At 45.4% G+C, this 22,702-nt stretch overlaps 1 protein-coding gene across 7 annotated transcripts in view; it reads right to left on the bottom strand.

The window, feature by feature from the left end:
- Window positions 1–5,355: 5,355 nt before the first annotated feature.
- The window catches only part of FAT3 (FAT atypical cadherin 3), a 706,846-nt gene continuing 689,499 nt past the window's right edge, over window positions 5,356–22,702 (bottom strand). For 5 of the 7 annotated variants that reach the window (XM_084975652.1, XM_084975655.1, XM_084975649.1 and 2 more), the window contains 6 exons: window positions 21,504–21,657; window positions 18,660–19,315; window positions 14,753–14,866; window positions 12,651–12,710; window positions 11,800–11,835; window positions 5,356–11,152 (listed from right to left, as the gene is read on the bottom strand). In XM_084975652.1, the coding sequence (XP_084831778.1) occupies window positions 10,524–11,152; window positions 11,800–11,835; window positions 12,651–12,710; window positions 14,753–14,866; window positions 18,660–19,315; window positions 21,504–21,657 (1,649 nt within the window). In that variant the 3' untranslated portion in view covers window positions 5,356–10,523. The remainder of the gene's footprint in view (window positions 11,153–11,799; window positions 11,836–12,650; window positions 12,711–14,752; window positions 14,867–18,659; window positions 19,316–21,503; window positions 21,658–22,702) is intronic. The other 2 variants (XM_084975654.1, XM_084975656.1) reach the window with 1 other exon arrangement.

Here is a 22,702-nt window from a genome sequence, read left to right as displayed (position 1 = left end):
TTTATTGTTAGATATTTAGGTTATTCCAAACCTTCTTTATTAAAAGCAGTACAGAACCAGCATAATTGCCTGAAAATTACTTGGCATTTTATTATTTTTTAAATTTATTTATTTTTTGTCTTTTTGTCTTTTCTAGGGCCGCTCCCGTGGCATATAGAGGTTCCCAGGCTAGGGGTTGAATCAGAGCTGTAGTCACTGGCCTACACCACAGCCACAGCAACTCGGGATCCGAGCCGCGTCTGCAACCCACACCACAGCTCATGGCAACGCCGGATCCTTAACCCACTAGCAAGTCCAGGGATCAAACCCGCAACCTCATGGTTCCTAGTTGGATTCGTTAACAACTGCACCACGACAGGAACTCCCTTAACTGGCATTTTAAAAGAAAAAAAATAGAGACAAAAATGGAAGAATTTTGAGAAATGGGCCAAATGCTTTAAGGTGAGTGACTACCTCAGTTGGAAAATTTCCCTGTTGTGGACAAAAAGAAAACTAGCGACCAGGCATCACAATTTTTGAAAAGCATTATATATTGACCAGATTGCTTCCACCTAGATATTTGGGCAGAATTGTGTTGGATGGATTTTTTTTTTTTTTTGTCTTTTTAAGGTCACACCCACGGCATATGGAGGTTCCCAGGCTAGGGATGGAATTGGAGCTATACCAGCCAGCCACAGCCACAGCCACAGCCACGCCAGGTCCGCCCTGAGTCTGTCACCTACATTACAGCTCACAGCAACACTGGATTCTTAACCTACTGAGCAAGGCCAGGGACCGAACCCGCAACCTCATGGTTCCTAGTCAGATTCGTTAACCACTGCGCCACGATGGGAACTCCTGGTGGAAATTTTGGTGAGTCTATGCAGAGAATAGCAGGCTTGATGCTGTCCTCTGAAAGCCCTGCTATTGAGGTGGGCTCTTACTTGTGTTTGGGAAAGTGAATTTCAGGAGGGGTTCCCACCATTTCAGTATGCTTTACGCTGAACATCTGTATTCCTTCTGGAGTCTGGAATTTTGGTACAGTCCAAGCAGGGACTGTGGACAAAGCCAGCTTTCAATGAAACCCAGGTGCTGAATATCCAATGAGCTCCCCTGGTTGGCGATATTTCACAGCCATGAGTAGAAGTCTATGTTGAGTCTGAGCTGTCCTGGGGAATCACTGAACCTGAGAGTGGTCTTGGGGAGTCTCGACCCAGGAATAGAAAAAGGAACTGACCTTTCCATAAAGACCTGTTTCCGAGCTAAGAACTAGCCCTTTTATTTCAGAGAACCAGAGGAGAATTAAGATAAATGTAAAAAATCTTTTTCTTTTCCTCTCTCCCCAGTTGGACCCCAGTTGCGGCACATGGAAGTTCCCAGGCTGGGGGTGGAATTGGAGCTGCAGCCAAATCTGTTTCAAAGCTGCCTCCTCTTCTCTACCCCTGACTTAGTTCAGATAGACCAAGGCAAGAGCCTCCTGACTTCTCTCTCTCTCTTTTTGTCTCTTTTCAGGGGCACACCCACGGCATACAGTGGTTCCCAGGCCAGGGGTCAAATTGGAACTGTAGTTGCTGGTCTACACCACAGCCACAGCAACACAGGACCCGAGCTGCATCTTCGACCTACACCACAACTCATGGCAATGCTGGATCCTTAATCCACTGATCAAGGCCTGGGATTGAACCTATGTCCTCATGTATATTAGTCAGATTAGTTTCTGCTGTGAACTCCGCAATGTTATTATTATTATTATTATTTTGTCTTTTCTAGGGTGGCACCGGAGGCATATGGAGGTTCCCAGGCTAGGGGTCCAATCGGAGTTGTAGCCACCGGCCTACGCCAGAGCCACAGCAACACAGGATCTGAGCTGTGTCTACAAACTACACCACAGCTCACGGCAACGCTGGATCCTTAACCCACTGAGGGAGGCCAGGGATCGAACCTGAAACCTCATGGTTCCTAGTCAGATTTGTTAACCACTGAGCCACGACAGGAACTCCCCCAATGTTATTTCTTAATTGACATTTCTGTATGGCCCCACCATTTTGGAGGTATGGATGGAGATTTAAACAGCTCTCTTCCTGCTATGAGTGGCCATGGGAGCAACAGGGACAGGAACCCTCTCCTGGTGCTCGATTCATGAACACATCGCTGTGCTGTTGGGATGAAAGGCGGGAGACTTCGAGCCTTCTCAACACTCGCCTCTCTTAAAATCCTTCTCACGGCAGTTACTAAATTCGCCAAGGTGAGGAAGGATTTATAAAATCAAGGGGATTTAGCTGGAGACATCATTGATTATTTTTTCAATCAAAAATGTCTAGTGAGGCTGAGAATTTTACTGGGAACCTGCGAAACAAAGACAGTGAGATTCCACTCTGCCCTCAAGTAGCTCCTGGTCTGGGTGGGGAGCCAGTGGTCTGCTGGCATTTGTTCATAATGGTTTTCCAGAGCCCACTGCTAGACCACTGGGAATTTGTATTACAACCTTGGTAGTTTGTTTTTTTATTTTATTTTATTCTAAATTTCTTTTTAAATTTGTATTTGTTTATTTATTTATTTTTGCTTTTTAGGGCCACATCTGTGGCATATGGAGGTTCCCAGACTAGAGGTCTAATCGGAGCTACAGCTGTCAGCCTACACCACAGCTCACAGCAATGCCGGATCCTTAACACACCAAGTAAGGCCAGGGATCAAACCTGCAACCTCATGGTTCCTAATCAGATTCGTTTCCTCTGAGCCATGATGGGAACAACTGTTTTTTATTTTAATTGTCATTGTTGTTGTTGTTGTTTAGGGCATACCTGTGGCATATGGAAGTTCCCAGGCTAAGGGTCACATTGCACCTGGAGCTGCAGCTGCCGGTCTACACCATAGCTACACCAATGCCAGATCCAAGGGGCATCTGTGACTTATGCCGAAGCTTGTGGCAACACCAGAACCTTAACCCAGTGAGCAAGGCCAGGGATCAAACCTGCATCCTCCTGGATAATTGTTGGGTTCTTAGATGGGGAACTGCTTACCTTGGTAGTTTGAAACTAAGTTCCCACAGTGGCACATCTTGTTAAGAATCTGAATGCAGCATCGGGGTCATGGCAGAGGTTTGGGTTTGATCCCTGACCCTGCACAGTGGGTTAAGGAATCTGGTGTTTTGGCCTGGATTCCATCCCTGGCCATTAAAAATAATAGTAATTAATTAATTGGATTTCCCTGTGGCTCAGTGAGTTAAGAATTCGGACTCGTCACTGCTGTGACTCTGGTTATTGCTGTGGTAGGGGTTCGATCCTTGGTCTGGGAATTTCCACTTGCCTCAGCTGCACAAAAAAAAAAAAAAAAGAAAGAAAGAAAGAAAGAAAGGGGAAAAACAAACAAACAAACCAGGCATCACACAATGTTTATACCATGAAAATTGGCAAGTGCAACAAATTGGCACTCCCCCTCTTTTATGCGAGTAAACATTTACCCGCCTAGTAATGGACAAGTAACCGCACTTAACTCTGTCCACACAGTTTCCAGCAAGGAGAGTTTGTTTTTTGTTTTTTGTTTTTGTCCTTTTAGGGCTTCACCCTTGGCATATGGAGGTTCCCAGGCTACGGGTCCAATCGGATCCTTAACCCACTGAGCAGGGCCATCCTGGTTCCTAGTTGGGTTCTTTAACCACCGAGCCTCAACTGGAACTCAGCAAGGGGAGTTTGAATGCTAAGCCTGAGGCCATTCCCTGGAGAGGGGCTCCAGGATCCTGGTCAGGGTGGGGCAGGTGGAGTTTTGCTTCGGGCAAACTCCCCGGGCAGCCCAGGCCCTGAAGAGGGGGGCCTCTTTGCTGCTGGTGCTCAGATAGGGTAAGTTCTCTAGGCAGGCCCTGGCCCTCCCCCACCAAGGCTAGGCAGAGGGGGTCCCTCCCCTTCTGGAGCCCTCCCTGGTCTCAAGCTAACTTCTTCTTTTTTTTTTTTTTTGTCTTTTGTCTTTTGTTGTTGTTGTTGCTATTTCTTGGGCCGCTCCCGCGGCATATGGAGGTTCCCAGGCTAGGGGTTGAATCGGAGCTGTAGCCACCGGCCTACGCCAGAGCCACAGCAACGCGGGATCCAAGCCGCGTCTGCAACCTACACCACAGCTCACGGCAACGCCGGATCGTTAACCCACTGAGCAAGGGCAGGGACCGAACCCGCAACCTCATGGTTCCTAGTCGGATTCGTTAACCACTGCGCCACGATGGGAACTCCAAGCTAACTTCTTCTGATATCGCTCCTTTGAAAGATCAGTTTGTTAAACTCAACCTTCTCATTCATCCCTCCCCCAATTTCCTCTTTGTTAAGCTTTGTTTTCTATGTCTCTGTCTGAGATGAACAGATACAGATCACATATATAAAATAGATAACCAACAAAGACCTACTGTATAGCACAGCAAATTTTACTCAATATTTGGTAATAACATCTAAGGGGAAAAAATCTAAAAAGTATATATATATATATATGTATATGTATATACACACATAGATATATACATATATATCTCTGAATCACTTTGCTATATATCTGAAAGTAACATTACATGGTAAATCAACTGTGATTCAATCAATTAATCAATCAGGGGAGGAAGGAAGAAGCCCAAGAAAACCAAAAATAAAAACGAGCAAAAAAGGGAGCTCCCTTTGTGGCGCAGCAGAAATGAATCAGACTAGGAACCATGAGGCTATGGGTTTGATCCCTGGCCTTGCTCAGTGGGTTGAGGATCTGGCGTTGCCGTGAGCTGTGGTGTAGGTCGCAGATGTGGGTGGGATCCCACGTTGCTGTGGCTGTGGTGTAGGCTGGCAGCCACAGCTCTGATTCAACCCCTAGCCTGGGAACTTCCATGTGCCACGAGTGTGGCCCTAAAAAGACAAAGAGACAAAAAAAAAAAACAAAACAAAAAAACAAAACAAAAAAAAAACAAAGCAAAAAGGATCAATTTATCCTACCCTCCCATCTTCTGTATATATTTTGATTTTCATTCTCTATAGAAAAATTTCTAGAGCTCTTTGGAGGAAAACTCAAGTGTTCATTGTGCCCTAAACTTTTGGATTGATTTGTTTGTTTGTTGGTTTAGGAAGAGGTGTGCTGGAGGAAGGGTGTTTACGAAAGATTACTGTAATAAGTTATGACCCTTATTTGTCCAAACCTTCAGCACTGTTTTCGTTCTTCTCAGAAAAAAAAAACCTTACAGGGGATGTGACCAGCAAGAAGCCATCTAAGCAACACAGGTGTCCCAGAGCCAATGGAAGTCTTTCTGGAGGTAAGAAGTTTCTGAAAAGAAACCCACCATCCCTACAAATCTAAGTGCTGTGTGAGCAATAAACTGATAAAGAAAAGGCAACACTTAAAAAGAGTCAACACAATTGCTGGTTTCATTTTTTTTTCTTTTTACTCGAAAACTTGTTTTAACCATCAAATTTTGGCAGTTACAAACCTGTACATTGTTGGGTTTTTTTTTTTTTTTTTGGCTGTCCTTTTTTGTTGTTTGTTTTTTGCTTTTCTTTCATTTTTTTAGGAAAAAAAAAACAAAAACACAAGACTGAATACTGCCAACAGCAATATATGCAGAAAAAATCCATTTCCGTAAGGGACAAGAGTCACTTTAAGTGTTAGCTTCCCCTTTGCATAAGATTTGGTGCATGATATGTGTGCAAGATTAGGTGAACACACGCGTGTGGAGAAATGATACACTTCATTCTAAATCAGAAATGACATAAAAATCATGTACTCAATACCTGGACAAAACACACTCGTTTTTTAAAATGTCAATAAAAACATTTTCTTGGAAATCGAGAATGTTCAATGAAAACAGTAAAACCAAAGGAAGGTTACAGTACAGTTTGAAATGATTAAGAAACATCATTTTCAAATCTAAAATCCTGTGTGTGTGTGTGTGTGTGTGCTTGTGTGCGTGCATGTGTGTGTGTGTGTGTGTCGTTACCTCAAAAGTTTGCAGACCAACAGCAATGGATGACTGAGAATTATATTCGACCCCCCAAATTAAAGCATCCTGATAGGCATCAAATACAGTATCTACAAAAGCCTGGAAAATTGAAACCATTATATACAATTTTATAAACATTTTAAACACCAAAACATACATCTTTTACAAACCAGCCTGTTTGTAACAGGTAAATTTACAAGACAGTCTCTCTGATACAGTGCTTAAAAAAGAACTGCTTCCATTTCCGAACACATTTGAACACATTTGTCACTTCCCGAAATGCAGTAGTATGGGCTCATAAAATTGTTAAATAGTAGCAATTCAGGTATTTGTTTGCCGGAAGGGTACCACAGTACATACTAATGGGTCCAAACACGCTCCAAATGACTCTACGATCCTCTAGTGCATCCTAAACACTGGAAGAGACTAATTATGGCCTTTGTGTAATATTACATACTTGTAATTATTGCTTTTCATTATTACATAAGGAAAGAAAATCTTATTCTTTTCCTATCCCTTAGCCAGCTGGCTAAATATTCACTGATGCCAAATCCACAAATGGTGACTTTAAACCCTAGAATTATACAACCAGCAGCTTAAAGACATTGTGGATTTCCACCAGAATAATGTGCAGTTAAACATTGCAGGACAAAGCCCAGCAAAAACACATAACCGCCTTCTCACAGACCACACAAAACGATGACGCTGAGACATGCCTCTTCAAATCTCCATTTCTCGTGGTTTGAAGCTAAAAACATAAACACAAAAGCCTAACCATTTTAGCAATATCTCTGCACTGGGAGGGCAACGGAGTGAAGAGACGAGACAATTATCTGGGCAACTCATGCAAAATGAACATCAGATCTTCCTGAATTATTTCCCATGAAAGTGTTTTCTGCATCCTAAATGACTGATTTTGCTAATCTCTTCTCTCGATCCCCGACATTGATTATGCAGACTCAGCATTAATGGGGGCAGCGGGCGGAGTGGGGGTGAGAAACACACAGGAGTTGGCCAATAATATTTTCCTTGCTTTTTTCCAGACTGTGCTGGCGATTCCCCAGTGTGGTTCCAGGTAAGATCCAGGAATGCATCATCAATTTTCTTTCCAGGCTTCAGCCTGATGGTCTGACAGGGTAACACTCCAATCCATAGACTCAACCTTGTCCTTATTAATGTCTTCTACAATGGCATTCCATGAACTGGTAGGATATGAGTACTTGGAGAGCTGGCATAGAATGAAACTCAGCAGCAAAATATTTATAGAAGAAAGTAAATAAATGAAATACCCACTGTATTCATCTCTTAAAGCCCCATAGCTTCTGCTTACTGTATGACAAACATCACTTATCCAGCTACTTTCAACCTAATCAGAATGTGTGCAATATAGGTAAAGTGCCTAAGACAGGCTATGGAAAATGGCTTCCAGAGGTAGCACATATATGTTAGAAAAAAAGGGAAAGACACTAATTGGCTTAAATATTTCCCACATGGTTCATCACGGTGGAGGGGGTAGGAATAAATACCAGGGCTGATAGGGAGGGGGGAAAAAATGCACCTGGTAGGTAATATGATAATCAGGGTTCATTCTATTTTCTGATTTGTCTGAATTCTATTCTGTAATTATCATTCCACCCTTATTTTAGAAAACATTCATTTGGCAGAAGCAGTTTGGATAGATGTCCAAAGAAATGTGTGAATTCTATGACTGCATCCTTCCTAGGAGGCTGCCAGTCAACCTAAGACCGTGAGGCTTCCAGAGAAATACTCTCCAAGAGTTCTCTCTTCTAGCATATTCCAAGCAGGAATGGTGGGTGGTCAGAAGGTCCAGCAGAAATGGGCACATTCCATGGGGCAGGCAGTTTCATGGGGACCAATGTTATACAGAAAGAATATTGGCCAAGTGGATGGCTTGTCGATCCTGTTCGGCTACTTAACTTCCTGTGTGAGCTCGGGCAAGTCTCTTCCTCTCTCTGGGTATTTTTCCACTTTTATAAAATAAGGGAATTGGACCAGAAGACCTTAAGGACCCTTCCAGCTCTTGAATCAGTGGTCTTGGCCTGAGTGTAAACCATCTTGGAACCTACAGGGAAATCTAATTATCTGAAACTCAAAAAGATACCACGTGTTTAAAGGTAATAAATCAAGATGTAACTAACACATGCTTGTCTGGCATACATTTAGCTGTAGAGCTACCCTGCAGAAACTCAGGGGAAGTTATCCTGAAGAAAGAGGTCTTTTATATAGGTCAGAGCCAAGAGTGGGCACAATTTTCTTGGGTGATTTCACCAGCACATGAGGATCTATTTATTTCTTCATTACTGTGTCGGTCAGGCACTCTGCCTGGAGGGGACGCCGAGTAAGCAGGAGTGACTCATCGGCATTAATCTCCTTCTAATATTTCCTGGGGGCAAGACATGAAGTGTTGGTTTTATTTGGATGGTTTTTCTTGTCACTGCATTATCGAAAGTGTCACCACGATTCTATTCTAGACCATTAGTTCGTCATTTTCTCTGTGATTCTTGCAAATGGGTTTCTTACATAAGAAAAATACCAAAGACTTTATTCTCCAAAGCAGCCTTAGTGAAATTCATTTATTTCAAGACCACAGTGCAGATAATGCTTCCGTGAGTAGGTCTGACCAAGAGAGAGGAAGAGGAGAAAAACTGAAAAAAATCTGTGAAGTGTATGCATGTACTCAGGAAGCTTGGGAATGGAAAGGAAATATTTTTAACCACAATCTTTGGAAACATTGACTCCTACAAAGAAGTGGATTAAACACAACTGAAACAATTAAAAATATGTCTGATACACAGATTGAGGACAGAACAGTTGACACACCAATGCCATATGTCATCAGAAACTGTGGACACAGAGATTTGCTCATATGCAGATAGTGCAAATATGCATTTCTTTACCACGGCCGCTGTGCACGCAGCCACGATCTGGTTGAAGCAAAAGAGGAAAGTCACTCAATTCGTCACCTTTAGGCTTCGAGTATCGGATTATTGTATTTCCAGTGGGATGATTCTCCTGACAATTTTGGAAACTCAAGGCCAAAGCCTGCAGGTCGGATGAGAGGAGAACCCCAAGGTGTGATGGAACTTGACACATTTTTCAAATAAGTTTAGTTTGGTAAAACTATAACAAAATAGTGTTTTTCTTTTGCTAAAAAAGCACGGTTTTTGCTTCAAGTTACTATAAATGGCAGTACCAAAATAAAGTTAACTGAACCGGAATAAAATATGGCGTTCGGAGTTTCTCTAATATCATTACTATCAGAGAAACTGGAAGGTTGGCCTCGCTGGCAGGATTTCTAACAGAGTCCATATCCTAAAACCTTCATGTCACCTTTCCTCAAGAGCAGCCTTATTGAGTGCAAGCACGTATTTGTACATAGGCCCAGACACACACACACACACACACACACACACTATTATAATTTATACACAAGAACTAATCTACTCTCTTCCCCTTTTTAAACATGTAATTGCATTTATAATGATGATGCTGCCAATTTAAAATAACATGTACCTTTTACCTGCATTATCAAGAACTGTGATTATCTAGCAGAAAACTTTGAGTATAATATTTTCTTTTTTCCCCTGAATTTGTGACTTCTGCTTACACCTTTCAATATCTCTCATTCTAGAGAACAATATACCAAAATATTCCTTTTTAAAAAATTTTTGGTCTTTTTATTTCCTGATTCTCAGGACAAAGGCCAATTTCTGTAGCAAGGTGAAAGTGTAGTTACAGCCAAGAATATTTACTGGAAAACACAAAGACAGATAATCACATTCTATCAAATGTTTGCACAACCTACACCTTCTCCCCAGCCTATGAATCAGAACCCAAATACCCTCATGTACTCCTCTCCACTGATATCTTTCTCAAAGATCATAAAACCCAACTATATTATATTGGATGCTTAACACAAACAAAAATAACTGAGCATACTAAACATGTTACCCAAACCTAATTTTATAGCTGGAAATTGGGCAGCTTATTTATTTTTTAAAGGTGATTTTAAAGGCTTCAGCCCATTTTCTTATTTGTAATAATATTCGTTCCTCTTTTCTTTTGCCTAAGAGACTAACTTTTCCAACAATCATAAGTACTATTTTCATCCCCCCCCCCCACCATTGGCTCAAAATTACAGGCAACAATGCCTCTGCTGTTGCCAGCTATTAATACTGCATGGACCGAAGCTGTAACACTTTCCAGGGCACAATACTGCGCAAAGCCATACACGATGGACTGCATAACTTGGTGGAACTCTTTTCCCCCCTTTAAAAACTCGGTGCGTGTTCTCCGTCATGAACGCAGAGACGCACCGCCAGAGGGATCGGTCACCTCTCAGAAACAATTTCTGAGCCTTTCCTCGTCACCCAACTGGAGTCGAGCTTGCTTGAGACAGTATGAGAAGTTCCCTGCGGAGAAGACCGCCTTCCTTGCTCGCTCAAGCTCAAGACAGGATCCTCCCCGAAGATGCTGCGCTCAACACAGGACCCTCCGCGAAGATGCTGCGAGGGCAGCCAGTCTCCCTCCGGGTTTCCGCAACGAACAGCGCGCAGCAGCGGAGGCGCGTCCTCTACACTTGGGTCTGGTGCTGGGTCTCTACAAAGGGAATGTGAAGGCTGGCGAGGCTGAGCTCCCCGACGCTCTCATAGTCACTCATGGCTACCTCGGAGTCGTCAAAGCCGCAGCTGGCTGACACATCCGAGGACGATGTGCCTCTGGAATTGTGCAAGGAGAGTGACCCACTGTCTGCCGGGCCCGCTGCCGCCGCCTCTGTGCCCTGGTTCATGCTCACGGCGAAAGTACTGAATTCACAGGCGGCGGGCGCGCCCACCAAATCCGATTCGTTGGGGAAGGGGTGAGGAGGCAGGTACTGGCTGGGATGGAACTGGGGCCTTCTCCGGCAGTCTGGGCTCAGGGTGCTGGCCAGCGAGACGGGCTGGGAGGGTGGCAGGGCCTCGTACTGGTCCGGGAAGTCCTCTGGCAGGGGCGGGGGCAGCTGGTCCTGACTCAGGAACTCCTCTTCGTGGGGGGGTGGGTACTCGCTGTCGATGTCGTAGCCGCCCAGGTAGTAATCGCTCTCCAGCTCCCGCGTGCTGCCCTGGTGCGCAGAGCCTCCCTCCTGGTTTTCATAGTTGGGCACCTCTTCTATGTCCGACAGGCGGGCCCCTGGCATCCAGTCAGAGGTGTCCCAGTGATAGGCTGTGAGAGAAAGAGACAAGTCGCGTTGGTTAGTTTCCTCCAGAACGGAGTTCGGGGCGGGGCTCAGAAAGGAGCAGGCAAGGAACCTGACATGCGGTTCTTCAGAATTAACAGGAAGATGCTAACATCCAGGAGACCCTAGGAAGCCAGGGTCCCCTGCATGCTTTGAACAAGGGTCTCAGGGGCCAGCCATGCTCTGGCCTGGAGAGTTGAAGGTGAGGGCAGTTCTGTGCAGCGTGTCTGGTTGTTGCAGCTTCTCCCACTCAGCCATGACGGAAACAATGGCCAGGGAGGGCATGCGAGGAAACAGTTCTAGAACCCTCTCCCCTCCATTCCCTCTTCCTAGCCATAGGCTAAGTGCAGAGCCAGGCAGGCAGCATGCTTGAAGAGGGAGATGCATCAGTCGAGGTAGACCAGGAGGCAGGGAGATGTGTGCACACATGGATGAATGGCTGAGCAGGGGAGAGGCTGGGGGAGGGATGCTGGTAGGGCTTTCACCTCCAGTACCAAGCACACAGGATGCCTGGAACATGCAAAATTCAGGTCAAAGAAACTCAGAAAGGATGGAGGGAGAGGAACAGGGTAAGAACAAACTCAGCAATTCCAAACACATAAGAAACACGTGATGCCGGGGGCATGGCAGTCACCTCGGTTGTAGTTCTGTCCTTGATCCATGACAGACACTGTTTAAATACAAAGTGAGAAGTAAAACAGACATTCCGAGCCATGTGAAGAGGATACAACAGAACATTTTAGATGACTTGCAAACAGTGCTCCTGTTTCTCCCCATTTTTATTTACGAAAAGATAAATCCAGTCTCTACTAGGCCTGATTAGTGTTAAATCACTAATAAAAGCTACCTGATTGAAATCAATCCCCATAATACTATAGTTTGGAATGATTTCTTAAATAGTCCCAGCTCACAGTAGGTGCTCAATCAATACATGTTGAATGTAAGAATGAATTTAGTATTATTACTCTGGCTTCCAACTAAGTGGGTACTCTTCTCCTGGAAGGGATTTTATAAAAAGTGTACCTCATACAGTGAAAAAAATTATAAACTGAATTTTGTTTTCAAAATTGTAAAATTCACTCCAATCCAGAGAGAGACATTCAGCGTCTCACTGGAAACCACCTATTGACCGCCCCCTCTTGTTGGAAGCTAATTAAAATCACTCCAAGTTCATAAACTAAATAAGCTACAAGGATATACCTTAAAGCAGAAAGAATATAGGCAATATTTTATAATATTGTGGAGTATAAGTGGAGTATAACCTTCAAAAGTTGTGACTTATAATAACTATAAGTGGAGTATAACCTTCAAAAGTTGTGACTCCTATGTTGTACGCCTGAAAATATAATATTGTACAGGTATTCTTCAATAAAGATAAAATAGTAAATAAAATAAAATCACCCCCAGTTCAAAGTAACAAGAAAGCAATATTTCCAAAAGGGTAACTTCGCACAGAGAAATTCTACAGAAGAAAACAGTAAATACCTTCATTCTCTATAGTGTCAACTACATTGTTGACAAGCTGAATGACAGTCACTATGGATGCTTGTGGCCAGGAAAAGAAGACAGGAGGGAGGGGAAGGACAGCTTCAGGTTAGTTTGTATTTTAAACATACGTTCACTTGTCTTAACAACATCAATGGCAACTACAAAGGCACAGCACGCAAACACACAAAGCTTCCCATGGTTCATCCACTGGACTCTAGGGGACACTTCTTTCTAGGGACAGCAATGAATCAGGGACCAGTCCTCCTGAAAGGCATGACCGGCAGGAATTGCAGGATCATATTTCATACCTCACGGCCCCGTGAAATCAATCTAGGAAGGCAGAGGCTCATAAGCTCATGCTAATTTTGCAATAGTAACTCCCAACGGCTCTCCCAGGAAGCCCTGGCTGTTTCCGGGGATAATTACTTGTTGGTCAGCCATGCTGCCCTGAGCCAAATGCCAGTGATGAAGGATAACCTTTACACGACTGATGGTTTCACACTCACATGACGCCACCCATAGCCTAGAACAACCCGAGGCCCAGCTCCCACCCGTGACACGTAGATAGGAGTCGGCATTTGGCCTCTGAAATACTCAAGAGTCTAGGAAGGAAATTTCTGGGCCCACAGGGATTGCCTTTAGCACCCAATACCCGTAGCTTCTGGAGATGTGATCAGGCTCCAAATGAATTGGCTGAAAATTCCTAACACTTTAGGAAGCTTGCTTTAGTCAGGACCAAGCCAGAATGCTAAGCCTGGAAGCCCAAGCGTGTGGCCAAGCAGAGCCTGTTGGAACAGTCAGCCAGGCTTCAGTGCTGGAAACACTATGTTCTCGGGTGCTTCTGTATAAAATGCAAACCAGCAAGAGCTTTTCTTCTGGCTGGGGATAAGGAAGGGAGCAAACACCGAGGCAAACAGATCCAAAGGCCTGCAATCTCAGAAGTCCAGCTGTCAGGTAAAATGAAGTTTCACTGCCTCCACTGAGAGAGGAAGCAGAAGAGATTTGGGGATGGTGATGGGAGAAGGAGACACTTTACTTCCATGACTGCTTCTATGGCCTGGGGCCCACCTCTTCCTATATTTACCTAGAGGGCAAAGACTAGGTCCTGTTCATTTTGTACTTCTGGGTAAAACACACCTAGCAAAGGATTCAGCATTCAGGAGGAACTCAGCAATGGGTTGAATGATTACATATATTAATCAATATTTCAACTCTACCAATTCCCATTTACCAATGTATAAATGGGAAAATGACATGAGGTATAGACTAAAGTAAGTCTGCTTGTCTCTATGGATAATTGCTTGAAATTATCCTTGGTTTACCACCATGTGGTAAGTTCTCACTGTTTTATGACCGTTTCTACTCCCCTCCCTTGCCCTGGGGAGACCAATCCATCCTCCAAAGCTGGTTCCTCAGCTCAGAAAAGCATGGGTGCCCTCTCCATAAACATGGGTTCACAAGAGGTAGAGGCAGCAGCTCTGGAGTGTCGGTGAGGTTCAAGAACCACGTGAACTGTAGGCAACATTTCTAGGGTAGGGGCATTTTTCCAAGGAGCTAATCCGACGTATCTAATAGATTCTCCAAAGGCCCATGGCCCCAAATGATTATAAGGGGGACTCAACCGAATGAAGATACTTCTGTGGGGAAGAAGTTTCTGTGGAAAGGGAGTCTTGCTTGTGAATTAATTTCTAATGATGGGAAAGTTGAATGTATATCGAAGAATGAAGAGGTTGTCCTTAGTTAAAATACAAAAAGGAAATAAATCACGCTGTTTGCGAGAGCGGATCCTTTGGGATGAGGTAGTTCTATCCTGAAGCAAATCAAAGAGGATGCATTCCTGGAGGTCTGGGGGCACCTCCTCCGCCTCTGATACAGATCAGATCCCTGCGCCTGCTCACAGCGGCAGCGCCATAAGCGCTTTGCTTTTCCAGCAAAGCCAGGCACCAGTGGGGCTGGGGGCACCGAAAAGCTGTGAGCATGCGCAGAAGCCCAAGATCGGGTCAGGAAACAAAACGGGCCCCATCACCTTCCTCTCAACCAGTGACCACCAGCGCAGGAAACACAGCCCACCTAGGGGGACACATCTGATGACTTCTTACCATTGTCATCGCCAGAATCCGACTGGAAGGAGCTCAGGGACTGTACTTCCGAGTTGCTGCCTTTATTACTGCCTGCAAAGCAGGTCACTTCTCCTGGGTCATCAACCCCTTTGTCTTCATGGACAGCCAGAGAGAAAGCAGAAATGACACCGGTTACCTTGTGCATATTTCCAGCCCCGTCCCCTGTCAGAGTTCACTTCTCAGGGCGCTTTCATTTGCTTAGAGAAAATAATTTAGCTGCACAATAGAAAATTGATTGTGCCATCGGGGGCAAAGGTCTGTCAATCAAGTGATTTACCTTATGGATTTGAAACCCTTAACCCGTGGTAAATGAGCTTCCAAACAGCTGACAGCCAAAAGTCACCGTTCCCTCCTCAAAGGGAAGTGACCAAGTGAAGAGGGAAACAAGGATGAAGTGTCTGGGTCGCTCTTTGCCATTCAGAGTTAATTTAAACCATTTGCATGAACCGATGTGGTGTCAACACCAGGTTAAATGAGATTACTTTTAAAATAGGAGTATAAATATTTTATAGGCAGGAATGCCATTACACTTATCCGAACTTCCATCTCTAGGGAATGATTGGAGCCAGTGGAGTTCTCAGCTTTGCCTTGTAGGGGGCAGTGTCACATCATTGTTGGAAATGACAGCATTCGGCACTCGGGCAGGAGGGCAGTCAGTGGATGTGCTCTTAGTGACACACTTCTTCCCTCTTTGCCCTACAAAGGCAGCCAAAATAACACACACACACACACACACACACACGCATACACACACTTCAGGTCTACACTCTTATTTGATGGACTAAAGGAAGCAATAAAAACAACCCATATCTTGAAGTTGTCAAGTGAAGAATGAATTAGTCGCCCAGAGACTGTCTCGCCAGCTAGCTCTGCCTTGCTTAACAAAGAGGGAAACACATTCGATTAAAACTCAACAACGCTTTGGGAGGACATGTGAGTTTTGGCCTGAGGTAGATTCTGGAAATAAAGCTGTCACATTACGAAGCGGGTGGAGGGAACTGATCACCAGGAACAGCTTCAAATCATCACGGAACCTGATGGCATGAAGAGACGTGCCTGGCGATTAAAGGAAGAGCGGCTTTTCTTCCTGACTAGAGAAATTGCTGTTTTACCCGCAAAGGGTGATGCTGGTGGCAGGCACTGTGGCTCTGCCTCTGCCCTCAGATCCTGAAGCCACAGCAAAACGATGAGTTGGATAAAACAACTGATACAAGGGGAGAGAGACGCCAAGGAGAAATTCACCTGCCAACAGCCACACCGTGGAAAACTTGACATGCCTTGGAAAAGCACAGGTGTGGCCCCCGATAAGCCCTGAACACAAGGAAGGAAATGCCAAATGATCCTGGTGACTGAAGGGCTGTGCACAAAACTTCTATCTCCATTTCTTTAAACCCCTCTCTTTTTCACTGATAAATACAAAAGTGCCCTTCTATTAGTTAGGGGGTTGACAAGGCTGTAGTAATGTCTAACACTACAGATTATTTGAGAGGGGATGTGTTTATGGCTAAAATCGAAGGGCCAGGACTTGAAGTATAAGCCTGTCTACTTAAAGGCGGAGTCAGCAGATGGATATCAAGCAGACAGCTTGGTTAGGGCGTCGCTAGAACAGACTAGAGGCTCTCCCATCATCAGGAGACTCCCCCCTCCCCCAGCCGCTTCCCTCCTCCCAGAGGCCAAAAGTCCCAAGAGTGGTATTGGTAAAAGCTCAGACTTTGGATCCTGATGCACCAGCTTCGAACCCTCCTTTTCCTAGTTACTGCTCTTAGACACGTCATTTCACTCATCTACTCTCGCACTAAGTACCCATCCTGGGCGCTGTGGGGATTTAAGGAGCTGATCCAGCACACAGCTAGGGATGGCTTTTCCTGTTCATCTGCTGCCTCTGTTTGTCACCACATCTCCTGTCCTTCACCCTTGGACTCTGTCTTGAGGGCTCTCGGAGACAGTCTTGAGATCACTAAGGCACTTGTAGGCATGAAGCGCAAGATTTTTCTTTTTAAGACTGTATCCTCCTTGATGGTTTTATGGTGCTCAATCCTGCTGACCTTTCTTGATAGTCATGGCTTCTGCTCTGCTACCCTTTTGGCCGCTTTCCTTGCTCTCTTTGTTGGCAAATGTTTGTTTCCCTTCCCAGCCCCGCCCCTCCACCCACCTCCCGCATACAGGGGGCTCCAAAATTCTTTCGGAGGCCCACACTGACCATCTTCTCACTGCTCTAATTCCCTCAGGGAGCTCAGACTCTTCCTAGATTCAAGCTTCCTGCATGCAGTTGGTGTCTAAACTTTCACCTCCAGCCTCATCTTCCTCCTAAACACGCCTCAGGTAACCCCCTTGTGTGTCCCCTACACTAACGGAGGTGCTTCCTGTTTCCAGAAGGTCCCCTCCAGTAGTTTCCTACCCAAATCCTACTTATGCTTAAAGGCACCAGGAGGGACGGCCCCTCCTTCCATGGAGACACCCTTCATCTCCTTGGCTGCGTGTGCTTTCCAGCTCCATTTGAAACTGGCCCCCCTACCACCCTCAACCCAGACATATATCATAATACTGTAACTTCGGCCTTTGGAAACTCTTGCTACCCAGGGTGTCATTGCTGCTCAAATATAAAGCCATTAGGCCTGATGAAAAGTCATAGGATACAGCAGAGCTTGCCTTAGTTTCATCTTGACGGATGTAAGGGCAGGGAAAACAATCACCATCTCTCAGTGAGATGTTCATAGAGGCCAACTAACTGGTCTGTCTGCTTTCTTCCCTCTTTGGTTCTGTGTAGTCTCTTCTCCATGCATCAGTTAGAGCTATCTTTAAAAAATGTAAATTAGGGAGTTCCTGTCGTGGCGCAGTGGTTAACGAATCCGATTAGGAACCATGAGGTTGCGGGTTCGGTCCCTACCCTTGCTCAGTGGGTTAACGATCCGGCGTTGCCGTGAGCTGTGGTGTAGGTTGCAGACGTGGCTCGGATCCTGCGTTGCTGTGGCTCTGGCGTAGGCTGGTGGCTACAGCTCCGATTCGACCCCTAGCCTGGGAACTTCCATATGCTGCGGGAGTGGCCCAAGAAATAGCAAAAAGACAAAACAAAACAAAACAATGTAAATTAGATTGTGCTATTTTCCTGCTTAAAAATCTGCACTTGTGTTGCTGTTAAAATGTATCTGTTCTCCTGTTGCTCACCAAGCTCCAACTACACTGAGCTTGCCTATGTTCTTCAGCATGCCCAAGTCTTCCCCACCCCAGGACCTTTGCACTTGCGGCTCTTCCCTTTGCCTAGAATTCTGCTGCATGAGGCCAAAAGAAGAGAGAAAGCCTAGAATCTGGTCTGGACCCCTTTTTCTGCTTGTGGTTCACCTTCTTGTTTCCTGGACAATGCATGCCAGCCAAACGGAAGGACCTACTTTTCTTCTGATGACGTGGGTCCCTCTACTGTGGAATGCCCTCCTTTTCCAGAACCTTTCATCCACCATGGTCCAACTCAAATGTCCCTCTGCTCCCCCTAAGACTAGAAATGCTCTCTTCTGACCTCCCAGAGCACACACACTGCCTGTATATCACATATGTTACTACACTGCTTGTTTTACTGTGGATGCTGCACTATTACAAGAAGAGAATGAATTTTAGAGGCTGGCAGCCCTGCACTGGAGTATCAGCTGCCTCTTAACTAGCAGTGTGACCTTGACCTTGGGCATTTTATGTATGTTTTCGGAGCTTCATTTTCCCCATCTGTAAATGTGAATAAGAACCAGAGTCATGTTTCAGGGCTGGTGTGACCATTCAGTGCCAGGACATGTCATAAGGAGAGCTCTGTGCCTGCGGGGAGCCCTCTCCCTTCCCGAATTTCCTTCGGGTACATTCGGTGGGAAAAAAAACCAATGACGCATCACTGCTTCCGACTCACTTTCAGTTCCGGCATCCCAGCCATTCTTCCGGATGGAATCGCAGTCAGAGCGGCAGGGGGACACGGCGGGGAGGTTGGGGGCCACACTGCACACGACCACACCCCGCCGGGCTGTCAGGATGCGCGGGGACTCGGGGTGAAACGTGGTCATCTCCTGGTGTTCACCGCCCAGCCCGTCCACGATCTTATCCAGGTTGCTCCTGGAGTCGCTCTGGAAGCACGGGGTGTAGGCCATGGGGCGCACGGGGACTTGCGGGGGCCCCACCTCCTGGTAGACGTTGCGGCCGTCGCCGCCACCCCGAAGGTTCCTGAAAGGGATGCCGTTGCTCTTGTTGAGCAGGGCGGCTGTGGCGGGGTCCTGCACCAGCGTGATGTTGTTGCGGGAGTAGTTCTTGCGGAAGACCTTCTTGCGGAAGACGATGAAGAGGACGATGAGCACGAAGATGACGAAGAGGACCACGGCGATGCCAATGAGCTCCTCCTTCCCCACGTAGGAGTGGCCGGCCTGGATGTTGGGCACCACGACGGGGCGCAGCCCGCAGTACTGGCCCACGTAGCCCGGCGTGCAGTTGCAGAGGAAGGAGCCAAACACGTTCACGCAGGCGCCGCCGTTCTCACACTCCTCCCGGTCACACTCGTTGACGTCCTCTTCACACCTTCATGACAAAACACACAGAAGCCCCCTCTCAAGCACCAGGACCAAGGGACACTGGGGACCAACGGATGCAGGCTGGCATCCTGGCGCTCGATTGTACAGTGATGCTTATGTGCCCGCCCTTGGTCCCCAGTCATCCTCGTGTACTAAGGGATTTCTCCCAAGGCAGTCTCTGCCAGATAGTCTGACCCCACCCTGCCGCAGTCTGACCCTACCCGGCCGCGGGAGGGTAAAGGCTGCCGTGGGAGAGAAGGAACAAAACCAGAAAGAATCACGGATGCTGCTGGACCTGCTGGTCTCCCAATCCGCGGGGCCAGGTGCATTTCAGAATGCAACATCTTGCAATTTTAGAAATGACACCATACAGTACATGTCTTTCTTTATGTACATAACCACACCACCCTGGGGAACTGGTGCTGGTATAGGACCCATCGTCAAATAGACCAGTGTTTCTACAGTGAAACATATGGATATTCACACCAAATGAGAAAAAATTAAGGCTGGGAATAGCCTCAGAATGGTTCTGGCCGGGTTTGCCACCAGATGAGTTTGCTATGAATTTATCCTCAATCTTTTTAGCTCTCAGAGCTTTGGGGATTGTAAAACTGCAGATAAAGAGCTGTGAACCTCGGAGTTCCTGTCGTGGCTCAGCGGTTAACGAATCTGACTAGCATCCATGAAAACGCAGGTTCGGTCCCTGGCCTTCCTCAGTGGGTTAAGGATCCGGCATTGTGGTGAGCGTAGGCTGGCAGCTACAGCTCCAATGTGACCCCTAGAGTGGGAACCTCCATATGCCACGAGTGCAGCCCTAAAAAGCCAAAAAGAAGAAAAAAAAAAAAAAAAAAAAAAAAAAAGTCTTTGCACCTAGATACCCTATATAGAGTCTCCCTGGAGAAAAGCCTCCCAGGAGGAAGGTTTTTGGTTCTGACACTCTCTGTAATGGATATGGTGATTTTAGGTCTCTCTGGGAAGCAGGGTAACAGGGCATATGTAGGCAGTGGGTAGAGGGTTACATAGCAACTGTGTCTTCCAGATTCTAGGCGTATGTTAAAGGCTAATGCTAATGTAGAGTACTAGGAAAAAATGATTAAAGCACTCTAATGAAAAATCAATTTATTCTCTTTAAAGCAGTCCATGACTTGCGTGGGGGATAATTATAAGGCAAATATGTAAGCCTTACTCTTTTTTATTTGAATATTACTTAAGAACATAGATTTTTCCTCTTTACTGTCCTCTACTTAGGCAATTGTTCTGATTTGTTCATTTTAAAAGGCCTGATCAACTATATCTTTTGGTAATCCACCTTTTAAAATGTAGTCAAACGTCCCTGATTTGAACAGATTGAGGGCAGGTCAGTTGGAAATTAGTCAGAATCACAGAGTATTTAAAAATAAATGCAACTTTATTACTTTAAATTACATCCAACGGTTCAAAGTCGGCTAAGTATTTCCTGGGAAAGTCCTCAGGAGATTTGCTTTAATGAATACGTAAGACTGATCTGTAATTAGAATATCACTTTGCTTGAGATTACATATATATATATATATATATATATATACACTTCTAAAACCATCAAGGATGGATGAAAGTGGCGTTTTACTAAGAACTTAAAACATTCTCTTTCCATTTGGCTAACACTTTAATTTCCCTCATTCTTGGGGGAAAAAAGATTTGCAAAGGAAAGGTAAGCTTTAGTTTCTCAGAATGATCATAAAACGCTAGGCAGTAGAGTCCAGTTAATGAATTCTGAGGAAATGGATAATATGTCTGCCTCAGAAATATCCTGAAAATATCAGGGGTCATAGATGACTTTCTTCAAATGAATCTTTTTCCTGACTACAGAACATATGGTAATTATATATATTTTTGACAATATAGAGAAGTAGAAAGCAAACTATATAATTTACCCATCACCCCACTAACCAGAGATAATCTCTGTTAATATTTTAGTTACTTATAAGAACTCTTTATATAAAGATATTAACCTTTTGTCTATCCTATTAGTGGTGAATATTTTACCCCAGTTAGTTTTTTTTTTTTTTTTTTTCCCCTCCATACCCACGGTGTATGGAAGTTCCTGGGCCAGGGACCAAACCTGAGCCACAGCAGTGACAATGCCAGATACTTAACCCCCAGCTCTTAGCAACAAGAAGCAGCATAGAAAAAACTAAATGCACAATCTCACTCACGTGACTCCAGTGAGCCCAGCTTTGCAGTTGCAGATGAAAGTGTTTCCTATGGGATCACAGGAGCCTCCATTCCGGCAGGGGTTTGGGAAGCAGGCTGTGATCTCTGATTCACAGTTTCTTCCGGTGAACTGGGAGAGACAAGTACACTGGTAACCTGGGGAAACAGAGGAGCTCGTGAGCCTTGGATGCTGCTGATGATACTCAGCCATAACATGTCCTTCTAATTCCCCTGAGCCAAATTTTGGGCAGGGCCCAAATTCCAAAGATGATTAGAAAAGTTATTTTGAACTTGGAACACATCTTGCCACAAAAATGCCAAGTAACAGTTTGGAGTCCCTGCTCGTCCACAGAAATTCACCTAAATAACCACATACACGGATGCTACTGAAAATGGTATGAGATGCCCAGAGAAGAGATCAGACCCCAAGATCAGAGACCAGGATGGGGAGGAAGATGCTTTCCTCGCTGTACAACATACTGGAAAAGGCAGGGTGTTTCCACATAGGAGTTTATCATAAGTACCACGCTCATCTCATCAGAGAACTCATTCTGCAGTAGCTTCCTGAGAAGGCATTTTCTAAGAGGTCAATGTTGGGAGACCGTGCATAGCTCAATATATTCTTACTCAGTCTTTACACCTCTATGATAATTAATTTGTGTATGGAATTCTAAGCAATTTCCGCTGTGTTACATTTTTTTTTTCATCTTTTTTCCTTTTAGGGCCACACCCATGGCATATGGAGGTTCCCAGGCTAGGGGTCTCATCAGAGCTGTAGCTGGAGGTTCCCAGGCTAGTTGTCTAATCGGAGCTGTAGCTGCCGGCCTACGCCACAGCCATAGCCATGCCAGATCCGAGCTGCGTCTGCGACCTACACCACATCTCACAGCAACGCTGGATCCTTACCCCACTGAGTGAGGCCAGGGATGGTGATAGAAGAAGGGTATTTGTGGGTCTCAGCATCCAACAGGCACATGATATTTACTTTAATTCTTTTTTTTTTTTTTTTTTTTTTTTTGTCTATTTGCTATTTCTTGGGCCACTTCCGCGGCATATGGAGGTTCCCAGACTAGGGGTCTTATCGGAGCTGTAGCCACCAGCCTACACCAGGGCCACAGCAACGCGGGATCCGAGCCGCGTCTGCAACCTACACCACAGCTCACAGCAACGCCGGATCATTAACCCACTGAGCAAGGGCAGG

Source organism: Sus scrofa, chromosome 9 (genome assembly GCF_054392235.1).
Source record: "Sus scrofa isolate SSC_HxYL_T2T_F1_AM1 chromosome 9, Sscrofa_HxYL_maternal_Yorkshire_Landrace_v2.0, whole genome shotgun sequence".
In the NCBI taxonomy this organism is placed as follows: domain Eukaryota; kingdom Metazoa; phylum Chordata; class Mammalia; order Artiodactyla; family Suidae; genus Sus; species Sus scrofa.
This window is presented reverse-complemented; position numbering and strand designations above follow the sequence as displayed.